This window comes from Choloepus didactylus, chromosome 3 (genome assembly GCF_015220235.1).
Source record: "Choloepus didactylus isolate mChoDid1 chromosome 3, mChoDid1.pri, whole genome shotgun sequence".
Classification (NCBI taxonomy): domain Eukaryota; kingdom Metazoa; phylum Chordata; class Mammalia; order Pilosa; family Megalonychidae; genus Choloepus; species Choloepus didactylus.
This window is the reverse complement of record NC_051309.1, coordinates 39,958,025-39,972,695: the sequence shown is the minus strand read 5'-3', so window position 1 is coordinate 39,972,695 and position 14,671 is coordinate 39,958,025. Positions and strand designations below refer to the sequence as shown.

Sequence of the window (14,671 nt, the reverse complement as noted above, 5' to 3'; positions counted from 1 at the left end):
GCTGCTCAAAGCAAATACTATGAAATGGGTCCAGTTAAAGAATGAGAATTTATTTGCTCATGGTTTTGAGTCCAGGCAAGTGTCCAAATTAAGGCATAACAAGGAGATGCTTTCTTCCCAAAGACTAGCTGCTGGCAATCCTTTGCTCCGTGGTCCCATGGCAAGGCACCTGGCAGCATCTGCTAGTCCTTCCCTTCTATTCTGGGTTTTGTTGATTTCAGTAGTCTCATCAAAAGGAAGTAGTAGAGACTATGGAAGCAGTCTCATTCAAAGGTCCTACCTGTAATGAGTTCACACCCACAGGAATGAATTAACTGTTTTTCTGGGGTCACACAGACCAAAGGGGCATCAGGAGGCACCTTTGAAAAGGATGAGCATCCATATCTTTGGTGCCTTCAGGTGGCAAGATCTTCCTGCTGGTAGGAGCTGTAGATTCCCTACACACTTCCCTACACACCTAGGAACCCAATACTTGCCTGCCAGAGTTAGGAAAAAGGGCTGGGGCCAGAACACGGGAGCTTCTGCTTTGAGACCATCTTGTTACACTTCAGTGCAAGGGTATATGGGGGAAAACTTTTTTAAAGCTACATTTAGCAAAGGTGTAAAAGGTAGTAAATGACCCTCACCAAGACAAATACTGTTAATTTAAGATATGAAAATAAGAAGGATTAGCTTTCCCATCACTTACCTCTCTTGATTTCAAAGAAAGTGTCCAGTATAAATACAGCCGGCTCATGAATTACAGTCATTCAGTCCTGATTCCACAGTAATTTTGAAAGTTGCAGAAACTATTTCATTTTATGCACCCTATTAATGCAATGTCCCAAAGTGATCACATAAGGGAAAAATTTACTTATCTGACAAGTGGAAAATTATTTTTTTAATCAATATTTGGATTTTTTTTTTGCATGTACAAATGAATCTCCCTTCCTACCGTGGCTCGTCTAATTAAGGCCCTCCATCTTGCTCAGCTTGACTGTCATAGCCTACTTCCAAGCACTCAGGCTTTCGTCCCTGTCACAATGATCCCACTCTGACCTTGCTACTGTCTAGAACTTAGTTGTCCAGCACAGGAGCCAATGGCCACATGCTGTTGCCAAGCACCTGAAATGTGGCCATCTAAACTGGGATGCGTTGTGAGTGTAAACCATGCACTGGATTTTGAAGACTTGGTATGAAATAAAAGAATGTAAAATAATAATTTGGATCATGTAATATGGATTACATGATGAAATGATGTTTGGAATATATTAGTTTAAATAAGATATACTATTATAATAAATTTTACCTGTTTTAAAATTTGGTTAGCAGAAATTTTAAAATTCCATGTATGGTGCACATCTGTGGCTCACATTACACTTCTTTTGAACAGTGCCAGTCTAGACTGTCAGCTTCTGGAACTTGTTCAGTTAATCAATCAATTCAGTTCAATGAAGTAACATTTATTATGAATCTAGCATGTATCATGCACTGTGCAAGGTGCTGGTGATATGAGGCTATAAACAATGTGATTGCTGACTTCTTAGATCTTCCAGTTAGTGGGGGAGGGGTATTTAAAACAGTACGACAAATGCTATTAAAGATTAGAAACAAAACACAATGGAATCTCAAAAAGAGGAAGTTCACTGACTCTTAAAGAATGAGTATAAATTTTTCTCATTTGTGTGGGGATGCAATCAAGAGCCTCTCAGACAGAGGGTACAGTGGGGATGAAGGCTCAGGGAAAAGAAAGAACATGCTTGGCGAATTGAATGTAGCTCAGAAAGGCTAGAACAGGCTGCCTGTGGGAAAGGGTGACAGATGACCTCAACGGTACACAGCAGTGGAAAAAAGAATCTTGCATGCCACAATAAGAAGTGTGGTCTCTATCTTACAGACAAAAGTGTCAATTTGTGTTTCAGAAATTCCACTCCAGCAACATTGTGGATGATGGACCAGATGGATAGAGAGGTTCGTTAAGGAGGAAAAAGGAGAGATGAAAGGTAAATAGAGACCAGTTAGGACACCTATTACAATAGTTAAGGTGACAATAGTATAGATTTGAACAAAAGAGATGGATTAGAGAAATATTTAGGGGGTAGAAGTGGCAGGACTTTGGGATTTACTTGTTAGAGGTAAAGAAACAACTGATTTATGAACTTTGATCACTAAGATGAAGTCAAATATGTACCAAGGGCTCACTAAAGAAGCTGGCTATTAGAAGTCATTCTTTTTTTTAATGCAATTTTATCGAGATATAGTTACATACCAGATAATCATCCAAAGCATACAATCAATGGTTCATGGTATCATCATATAGTTGTGCATTCATCTACTACAAGCGATATTTGAACATTTTAATTACTCCAAAAAAAGGCATAAAAATAAAAACAAAAAAGAACACTGAAAACATCCCAAACCTTATACCCCCAATTTATTTATTTCTTGTTGTCTTTATTTTCTTACTCATCTGTCCATACACTGGATAAAGGGAGTGTCAGTCACCAGGTTTTCACAATTACACTGTCACACCATAAAAGCTATATAGTTATACAATCATCTTCAAGAATCAAGGATACTGGATTACAGTTCAACAGTTTCAGGTATCTTCTAGAAGGCATTCTTAAGAAGCTAAGCAGAGTGGCTTGACTCAAATGAAAATTGCTTTCAAAATAGGAGTGCTCTACATGCCCTAACTAGGTTATCTGTGGCTCCGTATTTTAGTGGGGGCCGTGTGCAGCAGGTTTATAGGGGTTTTGAGAGTAGGAGTGGGGTATACTAGGGAATCAGAAAAGACTTCTTGGGAAAGCTAGGCATGGAGTTGGATTTTGAAAGAGGGGTAAAACTGGAACAGGATTTGGGGGGAAGAACAGTATTTCTGATAGGAGGGGAGAATTGAAATAAATATGAGACCTTGGAGTCAGGAATGAATAATCAGCAAGACAAGCTCCAAGGAAGGTTGAGAATGGCTTGATAGCACAGAGTGTTTATGCTGAAGTGGGAAATGAATTAGAGAGACAGGTGGGGTCCTATTAAAGAGAGCCCATAGGCAGCATGGATCCAATTAAGAGCTTCTAAGCAAAGGAACTGAAAGTATGACATTTAAATAAGATTACTCTGGTGGCATTGTGTAGAAAAACCCAAATAGGGTGATGGTGTAATCAGTTCTGCTTAGGACATTTTTATTAAACCCCACTAAATACCAAACACTGTTCCTGGTCCCAGGGATTTAAAAATAAACAAGATATGTCCTCTTCCTCAAGGACTTGCAATCTATTGGAGAAAGGAGGCAACAAGTCTGGCTAAGATGCTTTGAGTCATCCAAGTTTTGAAGTAGTGAGGGCTACATCAGAGTCTTGACAATGGGAATGGGGAGGAAACAGCTGAGAGGAAGAATGAATGGTATTTTATGAGTATATCTCAAGTTCTATATTTATTAGGTCCTATACCACCTGTTTTTGTCCTGGACTATCTTTATTTTTTACAATTTATTCCCCTTCTTCCTATTTTCCATCCTCTTCTCTGTAACTGAGGTCACTTAATGAATACTGGCAAATCAAATAACATATCATTTAAACATCATGTCTTTTTTCTGAAGCCATGTGTGTTCTCTGTTCTGAGTGGGTGTGGCTTTCTTTCCACTCAGTTGTTTCCATCTGTGATATATCTGTAATGTGTGTGCATATAAAACTAACTGAAGTTCACATAACCCAAGTGTAGTGCATTTTCATTAATTATCTCATTTTAACACAAAAACAAAGAAAATACTACAGCCTGCCAAATAGGCAGACAGATAAAAAGTTTATGGGCTCACTTAAATTGAACACCCTATTCTGTCAATTTAATTCAATTTAACAAAGATTTAGCAAACTCACTCACTATGTGCCAGATACCTGACTACCTAACTATTGGGATATGTTGATTAAGACACAGCTCCAGTTGGAGAATTTTTAGACTTGACAACCAAGGATAAATGTATCCAACCAGATGATGCGTCTTTATCTCCATTGCTCACCCTAGTCCATGCCACGATCATTTCTGGCTTGAATTGGCTTCTGCTTCTCCCGTTCCTCTCCACTCTCCTCACAGCACCTGACTGAACCTCTTAAATGTAAATCAGATCCTGTCACTGCTTCCTTTCTTGTTCAGTAAAATTCTAAGTCCTTCACTTTGGCCTCTAAGGTCCCATACGATGTGACCTTCCTGTCATCTCTGACAGTGATTCACCTTGCTCACTTTACTTCACTCACAATTGGCTTCTTTATTGTACCCAGAATATTCCAAAAAGTCTCCCACCTCAGGCCCTATTCCTTATCCCCTCTGCCTGGAATCCTCATCTCCTGGACATCTGCCTGACTCACTCCCTGACACCATGCAGGTCTCTGCTGAGAGTATACCTTACACCAAGGCCCCCTCTGACCACCTGGCATTCCCTAACTTCCTCATCCTGCTTTATTTTGCTTTATTTTTCTTAAAAGCAGTTATCTCCACTGAGATAAAAAATATTTATCTGTTTATTGTCTGCCACCTCCAACAAAATGGAAGCTCTACAAGAAGAGGGTCTATTTAGTTCACACCTGAATCAGCAGCACTTAGAATGTTGACTGACATACGGCCAATGCTCAACTAATATTTCTCGAAGGAAGTGGATGAATGACTGGGAGCTATGCACGGGAATTTAGGGGAGCAAAGAGGAGGGTGCATGGAATTTCCTGGGAAGAAAGGGTCAGGGAGTCAGAGAAGGCTTCCTAGAGAAGTAATGTTTGGGTGACTATGCATTCATTTGTTCATGCAGGCATTAATTCATTCAACAAATTCTTACTGTGTGTTCCCATGTGCCAGGCACTATTCTAGGTACTGTCAATGTAAACTGCCATGAAGTCAGACAAGTCCCTGTTCTTACGGAACTTAGAATCCAGTGGGAGAAGGACACTAAGCAAGTCATTACATGAATAAACAAGAAAAACTTCTCAAAGTGATATGTGCTATGCAAAGAGCTAAAATAGGGCAATATGATGGAGAGCACATGGGTGGTTACCTTTAGACTGGTACTTAAGGAAGCATCTCTGAAGAAGTGATGTTTCAGTGGAGTCCTGGGGATAATAACAGGGATAATAAGAAATTGGACATGTGAAGAGGAGGGGGTGAGCATTCCTGGCAGAGAGAACAGCCAGGGCAAAAGCCTTAAGTGGGAACAGGCTTAGAATGTTCCAGGAGCCAAAAGAAGGCCAGGGAGCTGCTGCAAAGTCAGAAAGGGCAAGGGGCACAACTCAAGAACAGACGGGGAAAGTTTTCAGAATGGGTATGAGCTAGGAGGCGAAGCAGGGGAAGAAACAGATCAAAAAGCTTCCTGGGTGGAGAGAACAGCACAAGTAAAGACAAGGAGGCATAAATAGATGAGTCTGTTTGAGTAACTCCAGGAAATTCATTTCTGCTGGTTTCAATGCACAGCCTAAAGTGGAAACCAGAATCCTGTATGGGTAAACTGTTCTTTTTTTTTTTTGAAACTTCTGGAAGTAATATTTTGTTGCAGTTGAGGAAAGAGAAACATCTTGCTAAAAAACATATCCTCTGGGAGATCTATAATCAATATATAAGACAATACTAAAAAGTATGTTCTTCCAAGATTCAGATATCACAAATACGAGCTCCTGTTAAGCTTAGAGCTGTGAAGCAAATGCAATCTTGAATACTTTATTTTATTCTAACCATAACCGCAGATGTAAAAGCTTATCACCATACCCATTTTAGAGACTGAACTCAAGGACCCACAGGTTGTTACTGCCAGTGGAGAACAGGGACTCAGTCCCACATCTTCTGTGCCTACTGCTGCCTGCCATCTCATCGAATGATCCTGTGCTCCTGCCTGGAACGGTCCTTGCCATCATTTATTCTATGTCCAGGGCCTTCTTACTCTTCTGCTTTGTCTTTATCTGTCTTCTGCTGTGCCTATAATTTAGAAAATACACATTTTCTTTTTTCCCCTCAGCTAATCCTAATAAACACAATGTTTCATGGAGGCTGTTTTGTAGCTCAAAGACTTCCTCCCTCTACTGACAAAAATGATGCACATCAAAACAAACTCAAAGATGGGATTAGCAAGCTTGGACACATTTCTTCCCCTACAGTAACTGAGACCCAGAGGTGCGTCTAAGTCTTTGGGAATCTTGACAGCTCAGAAGTTTTGTAACAATCAAGATCCTATTATCAGTAGCACCAGATTTCTCAGAGAAGGTTGTGCTGAATTCATGACAAGGAAGTTAATTTAGGTTCACAGTTTATCAAGTAAATGGTGACTTATGAGTAACATTCAATATTTGTGTCATAGTGGCCTGCCACCAACTGATATTATGCATTGAGACTGCAGCCTTTTTCAGACTGTTACTTTTTCCATCACATTAGAAAGCTGCAAGAGGTATACTAAGATAAATATTTATCCAAGAAGAAAGAAATGAAGGGTGAAATTTTCTTCCACTAACAATGGTGCATTCTGCACTCTTACACCACAAGCCTCTATTGCCTACTCATCACTTGAAAATGTAAATATGTAGTTGAGATAGCATTGAAAAATTAAGTTTTACCTTGTAAATGAGGTTGAAAAATAAATAATGTTATCTGTTGTAGGAGCCACTTACTTTTTCAATTGTTATTATGTCCAAAATATGGCCAATGTTTTCAAGCACTTACTTTCCAATCAGGTGGCAAAATCAGTGGTGTAAAAAAATGCCAGGGTGTTCATAAATTTTAGCAACAACACGCAGAGTTATCTTTTGAAAGGCTGAAGTAATTTTTTTTTTTTTTTTTTTGTAAATGGTAAAGGCCTAAAATGCTCAGGAATAAAGGATATTCTACAATGTGAAAAACACTAAAAGGTAAAATACAAGCAAGGACTGGCCAGGCTGCTTAAAGAAAATACTGTTTTTAAAAGTCAATCCCAATTTTTAGATATAAAACATTTCTGTAAAACAGATCCTAAGGCAGGTGCTCTGTAAACTTCACATTTTTTCTAATAGTGGAGACTGTCATAAAAACAAATAGATGGGTTTGAAGAAAAAGATGGGCTAATCCCAGGCAGGGTCAAACAAAGAGAGCACAGAAGCGCAAAACAAAAATGGCTACAAATTTTATTGCATCTTTCCAATGTTTGATTTCACCCGTGTTGATTAAAGAAAGGATTTTTTCAGGGCTTAGGATTTATCTTTTGTAGCACTCAAGTTGTGACGAAAACAAAGACTAATTCTTTACTTGACATAATTAAAAATGAGATTAGTATCAGAGTTACCTGAAATTCCAATCCATAGTTTTCTCTGCAGAATTCTCTCAGTTTAGGATACACATTTTCTCTTAGTGCCTGTCTTTCTGCTCCCGTGTCTGTAGTAGAAAACAAACACACAGAGAAGGTGAGCACGTCCACATGGATATTTCTGGGGAATATGAGCAGTACGAAAAAACAACGAAAGCTTCAAACATAAATGTTGACATTAATGTAATCAAGTTTGGCGCTGAAATTGTAGAACGGTGGGAAATTAGGCTGCTGGAGAGACCTGCTCTTAATTCCGCAGGGATCCATCCAACAGGCAGGTACAAGAGCCCTGAGGATGGATGGGAGCCTCACTGGTGAGATCTGTGTGCTGGCAGAACTGAGAAATCACAGGTGATTCTTTATGCTCACGGAGGCCCTCACTTCAGGCTCTTAAATAGCCATGACTACACTCTCTTTGGCAGAGGTAGAGGGAAACACTGTAGAGCCATCAGATGTGTTAGCCCTGTAATGTGTAAACAGTTTCAATATATACACATTCATTGATTTGGTTACTGATTTCCACAAAATAACCAAAGCCTATATTATTTCCTATAATATTAAGAAACAATGTGACTTTTTAAAAATTTGGCAACGCATTCCTGCAAACAAAACAATAATTAGGAGAGAGAAATTGCAGAAGCAAACAACATAAACTAGCAAATTCCATGCATGGTAGATTCGATGGGTCATTGGTTTAATAGAGTAAAGTCTCTCACCCAGGGTGTTCAGACTCACCATTATTATCAAGGAGGAAATCGTTTTCTATGGGCCATGTCATGCAAAAGTTCTGAAATAAAATATTTTTTATTATCCCTATTATTAAACAAATACAGCAAGAAGAAACAGGGAACCTGAAGTCAGAAGAATCACAGAACATTTAAGGATTTTTTTCTGATGGTATTTCACAGGAAGAGATTACAAAGCCACCTGTGCTAAATGATACTCTTGGGGCAGTGATGACACTGTGAGGATCACTATATCAAGGGAAGTCTGTTCATTGCCCAACTGACTTCAGTGAGAGATAAGAAACATAGTTTTTAAAAATTAGGTTAACATATTGTCCTATGAAAAGTACCATCTGCTAAATGTATCTCAGTTATAACGATGAAATATTTGCTTACCACATTTATAATAGGAATCAGTTTAAAGGAGTTTCCTTATTTTTCTCTAGCACATCTGTCCATGCAAATTCAACCATATGTGTGTTGACCTACTCTACTTTCCCACTGTTCTCAAGCCTATTTTGGGAAGCAGATAACCTGTCTCAAGAGTTGGAAATGCAGCTGCAGCTTGTATGAGTGACAGGAACCAGTGTTTACACAGAAACCAAAGATTCAGAGGATTACAAAGTTCTTCTAGATTACTCTTTAAACTCAACAGATGGTGTATTTTCAAACCTTAGATCCAATATGGTCCTAAATCAAAAGGAAAAGTCAGAGGACCAAGATCAGCGGCTGTATATTTAAGCAGGGCCCATGCACAATGCTGGTGAAGGCAGGATGTCAGTCAAGCTTTTACATAATTTATATTATCTTGGGATCACACATTCATCTCCCCTCACCACATTTTAAGGGCTGAAGATATTAACTTCACAATAATAACATTCAATCAGTCTCTCTAAAAGGCTACCGTGGAATCTTTTTCCATTTTTCATGCAATTTTATTAAGACATATTCACAAACCACACAATCATCCAAAAGTGTACAATTAATTGTTCACAGTATCATCATATAGTACTGCATTCATTACCACAATCTATTTTTTAAACATTTTCATTACTCCAAAAAATAAAATAAGAATAAGAATAAAATAAAAGGAAATAGAAACACCCAAAACTTCTCATACTCCCTCCCCTCCCACCATTGTTCATTTACTTTTTGTCCCCCTTTTTCTACTCATCTGTCCATACATTGGATAAACGGAGTGTAAGCCACAAGGTTTTCACAATCACATAGCTACCCTGTATAAGCTGTATAGTTATACGATCATCTTCAAGAATCAACTACTGGGTTGCAGTTCAACAGTTCAGGTATTTCCTTCTAGCTCTTCTAGTACACTAAAAACTAAAAAAGGATATCTATATAATACATAAGAATAACCTCCAGAATGACCTCTCAACTCCATTTGAAATCTGTCAGCCATTGAAACTTCATTTTCTTTCATTTCTCTCTCCCCCTTTGGTCAGGAAGGCTTTCTCAGTCCTATGATGCCAGGTCCAGGCACATCCTGGGAGACATGTCCACTTTGCCAGGGAGATTTACACCCTTGGAAGTCATGTCCCACATGGGGTGGGAGGGGAGCGGGGCAGAGAGTTTACCTGCCAAGTCGGGTTAACGAGAGAGACCACATCTGATCAACAAAAGAGGTTCTCTGGGGGTGACCCTTAGGCACAATTATAAGTAGGATTAGCCTCTGCTTTGCAGTAACAAGCTTCATAAGGGCAAGCCCCAAGATCGAGGGATTGGCCTACTGTAATGGTAATCCCCAATGTCTCTGAGAATAGCGGGAATTCCCTAGGTGAGGAAGTTTAATATTTCCACATTTTACCCCAGTCCCTCAAGGGGGCTTGCAAATACTTTTTATTCTCTGCCCAAATCACGCTGGGATGTATAGGGTTTCACACTAACTTTTACAAACCAATCAGATTTCACCCCCTATTCAAGTTTCCATGTAATTTTGGTGTTTGAGTAACAATTTAAATTATATAGTGTGCTATAAAAAATACAGATTTTGCACCAAATAAACATCTCTTCCTTTGATCTCATACAGAAGTTGAGGTTTTAGAACACAGTCAGTATCATCCTTTTCCTTTAGTCAGGTTTACTTTAGTTCTAATCAAGTCCATTTCAGTCATATCTCTAACTGAAGTCTAATCTCTTGTTTGGTTTCTTTAATATTTGCTGTATGAGGTAATGCTGACATTCATAGCTGCTGAACTCTGGCTCTGAGTCTCAGGTGTCACACAGATACCCAAAGTTCCAGGGACCAACCAGGTTATACACAAAAGCTCAGTATCTCAGAATTTATAGATAACTGTTACAACTCATGAATAGGTATGACTGCTAGCTTACAATCTAGGAATCTTACCATAAGCTTTCCCTATGCTCTCAGATTCAATTCTCAGAGTTTGCACATTACAGTTAGTCCAGATTCGTGAGGTGTTATAATGTTTGTCTTTTTGATTCTGGCTAATTTCACACAACATATTGTCCTCAAGGTCCATTCACCTAGGTGCATACCTCACAACTTCATCTCTTATTGCCGCTGCTCAGTATTCCATTGTATGTATACACCACAGTTCACTATTCCATTTATCGGTCAATGTACCCTTAGGCCACCTCCTTCCACTGCGAATTGGTGAATACAGCTGCCATAAACACCACTATGCATTGTCTGCTCATGTCCCTGTTCTCAGCTCTTCCAAGTATATACCCAATAACGGGGCTGCAGGACCATATGGCAACACCATAGTTAGCTTCCTGTGGAACCACCACACTGCTCTCCAGCTTGACTGTGCCATTCTACTTCCCTACCAACAGGGAATAGGTACATCTCTCTCTCCACATTTTCTCCAGCACTTGCATCCCACTGTTTATATTTTAAATAGTTTTATTCACACATCATACAATCCATCCTAAGTAAACAATCAGTGATTCCCAGCATAATCACATAATTATACATTCACTACCACAGTCTATATGAAGACATTTCCATTTCTTCTGCAAAGAAAAAGGAAAAGGAGAAAAACAAAATGATAAATAAAAATAAAAAGATAGAAGAAAAATAAGCATAAAATAAAATACAATGAAAAAGTCAGACAATGACACCACCACGAAGAATCCCATATCACTCCCCTTATATCCACCTCATAGACATTTAGCTTTTGTATATTGCCTTTGCTACAATTAATGGAAGCATCTGACAATGTTACCATTAACTAAAGACTCTAGTTTGCATTGATTGTATTTTTCCCCTATACCATCTGTGCCAGTTTGTATAAATTACGTCCCCCAGAAAAAGCCATGATCTTTTAATCCAATCTTGTGGGATATTGGGATCAGGTTGTTTCATGGAGATGTGACCCACCCAAATATGAGTGACACCTTTGATTAGGGTGTGACCCCTGATTTAATGTTTCCATGGAAGTGTGGGCCCTGCCCATTCAGCCTGGGTCTTGATTAGTTTACCTGAGCACCAAAAGAGCTCAGAAAGAAGGAGCCCAGAAGAGCTGGAGCTAAGAAGACATTCTGAAGATGGCCATTGGAAGCTGATGCAGACATTTTGGAGAATGCCATTTTGATATGCAATCTGGGAGCAAGCAGACACTAGCTACATGATATTTGATAGTCTGATTATTAAGTGTCTTGGAGTAGGTCTATTTGGATCTATTCTGTTTGTGGTATGTTGCACTTACTGGATCTGCAGTTTTATGTCTTTCATAAGAGATGGGAAATTCTCAGTGATTATTTCCTCTATTATCATTTCTGCCCTTTTCCCTTCTCTTCTCCTTCTGGGATACCCATGACATGTATGCGCTCGTATTTTTCCATTTTTTTCCCTATCTATACTTTGCGTGTAGGATTTCTGATGTCCTGTCCTCTAGTTCCTGACTCCTTTCTTCTGCCACTTCAAATCTGCTGTTGTATGTCTCTATCATGTTTTTCATCTCTTCTATTGTGCCTTTAATTCCCTTAAGTTCTGCCAATTGTTTTTTCAAACTTTTAAGATCTTATGTTCACCCAATGTCTTTTTTCTGTCCATCTCTTTTGCCATATCTTCCTTCAACTCACTGATTTGCTTTCTGAATTTATTTAGCTTATTTTTTGAAAATCTTTAATTGGTTGTTTCAACTCCTGTGTCTCATTTGAAGTGTAAGTTTGTTCCTTTGACTGGGCCATATCTTCATTTTTTCTAGTGTGAATTAGTAATGTTTTGTTGTCTAGGCATCTGGTTTCCTTGATTACCCCAATCAGATTTTCCCAGACCACATGGGCCCAGATCTCAGGAAGAGGGTTGTTCTGGTTTGCTAATGCTGCCGGAATGCAAAATACCAGAAATGGACTGGCTTTTATAAAGGAGGTTTATTTGGTTACAAAGTTACAGTCTTAAGGCCACAAAGTGTCCAAGGTAAGGCATCAACAATTGGGTACTTTCAATGAAGGATGGCCATTGGCGTCCGGAAACCTCTGTTAGCTTGGAAGGCATGTGGCTGGTGTCCACTTGCTCGCAGGTTGCATTTCAAAATGGCATTCTCCAAAATGTTGCTCTTGGGCATTTTGTCCTCTCCAAAATATCACCCCTTAGCTGCTCTGAGGTCCTTTTGTTTGTGAGCATTTTATAGGGCTCCAGCAATTAAATCAAGACCCACCCTGTAGGGGTGGGGTCCACATCTTCATGGAAATAATCCAATTCAATATTTCAATCAAGTTGATTGAGTCCATGGAAACACTCAGTCAAAGGATTCCAAACCTGATCAACACTAATACATCTATCCCCACAAGATTACATCAAAGAACATGGCATTCTGGGGGACATAACACATCCTAACTGGCACATTCCACCTCTGGACCCAGGATGACATGATCTTTCCTTATACAAAATACATTTATACCATCACAATATCACAAATACTTAAAACATTTCAGTAACAATAGGTAAGTACAAGATACTATCAAAATCAGTTACAAGTGTGATCTGTCCTAAAGCAAAATTCCCCTCTGGTTGTGGACCTGTGAAACTCAGAACAAGTTATCTGCTGCCAATATACAAAGGAGGGACAGTGATAGGATAAGCATTCCCATTGCCATAAGGAGAAACTGAAAGGAAAACAGGGTTTAAGGGACCAGAACAGTTCCTAAAACCCACAGGGCAAACTCCATTAGATTTCAAAGTCTGAAAGTCATACACAGAACAACGTTTTATCACTGAGGCTTGGGAGAGCGGGAGTCCAACCTTTCCATGGGCCTTCATGGCAGCCCTTTTCTCTGCAAACACTGGGGTGAGTGCTCCAGCATATCCACACAATGGGGAGACCACCTTCTTCTCAGCCCCACCCTCCTCAAATAACGGGGTGCCACCTGGACTCTGCCTCTGTGGGACAAAGGCTCTCCCCTCTCTGAACAGTGGGGGTGGTGGCCAGGCTCTCCCAAATCCCTGGGGAATGTGCTCCACCCTCTCTGGGGTCTGGGGTGGCAGCACTCTTCCTGAACATTGAAGTGGAAGGCCCTTGCTTGCCTCCAGGGCAAACTCACAATTTCCACTTTCGTGGGCTGCTCCACTCTCCCCACCGGAGACTTCCTGACTCCAGACCTCAACCTCTATGGTTCTGTTTTTGAAGAAATTTTTCCTTCAGTTTGTTCCTTCTTCAGCTCCTTCAGTCCATACCAGCAGTGGTTCTATTTACACAAATTTTGCAAAAATTAGTAGGCTTGGCATGCAGTTTACAGGGGTCAAAACCATCAGATAATAGGACTTTCCATAAATTCTTTCTTGATAACTCCATCTCCAATCTTGGCTTGTACTGAAATGGTGGTCTGGTTCTGTGTTTGTTTAAATCCTCACATCGGGCTGTAGCTTCTGGGGTCTAATTTTTTGGAAGCCCAGAATTTTCCAAATGATCAGTTTCTGGTTTCTTTGTACCCAAGAGTTCGTTTCTCAACTTATCTCTGTTCTGTCACATTTTACTATAAGCTGCAAGTAGAAGCCAAGCTATATCCTCCACACGTAGTCTGGAGATCTCCTCAAGCTAAGTATTACAGCTTGTCGCTTTCAAATTCTGCCTTCCATCAGACACCAGGACTCAATTTTGCCAAATTCTCTGCCACGTTAAAACAAGGATCACCTTTCTTCCAGTTTGCAATGACACATAGAACATTTCTGTTCAAGGCCTCAATGGAAATACCTTTAGAGTCCATATATCTACCAACAGTCTCTTCAAAGAAATCTAGCCTTTTATATCAAGCTCCTCACAATTCTTCTGGAATCTTCCCCTTATTCATTTAAAAACCGTTCCAACATGTTTGGTATTTGGAAACTCAGCAGCACCCCACTTCTGGTACCAAAAATCTGTTCCCATGTGCTAATTCTGCTGTTTTCCAAAAAACCAGAAACAGATTGGATTTTATAAAGGGGGTTTATTTGGTTACAAAGTTACAGTCTTACGTCCACAAAGTGTCCAAGGCAAGGCATCAACAACTGGGTACCTTCACTGGAGGAAGACCAATGGTGTCCGGAAAACCTCTGTTAGCTTGGAAGGCACGTGGCTGGTGTCTGCTTGCTCCCAGGTTGCATTTCAAAATGGTATTCTCCAAAACGTCAGTGTCAGCTTCAATGGCTGTCTTCAAAATATCTGTCTCAGCTGCAGCTACTCCTTCTGTCTGAGCTTTTACA

The 14,671-nt window shown here is 39.7% G+C and overlaps 1 protein-coding gene across 1 annotated transcript in view; it reads right to left on the bottom strand.

Moving 5' to 3' along the window:
• The window catches only part of NWD2 (NACHT and WD repeat domain containing 2), a 249,862-nt gene that overhangs the window by 166,381 nt on the left and 68,810 nt on the right, over positions 1–14,671 (bottom strand). The window contains exon 2 of the mRNA XM_037828918.1: positions 7,262–7,350. Within this exon, the coding sequence (XP_037684846.1) occupies positions 7,262–7,350 (89 nt within the window). The remainder of the gene's footprint in view (positions 1–7,261; positions 7,351–14,671) is intronic.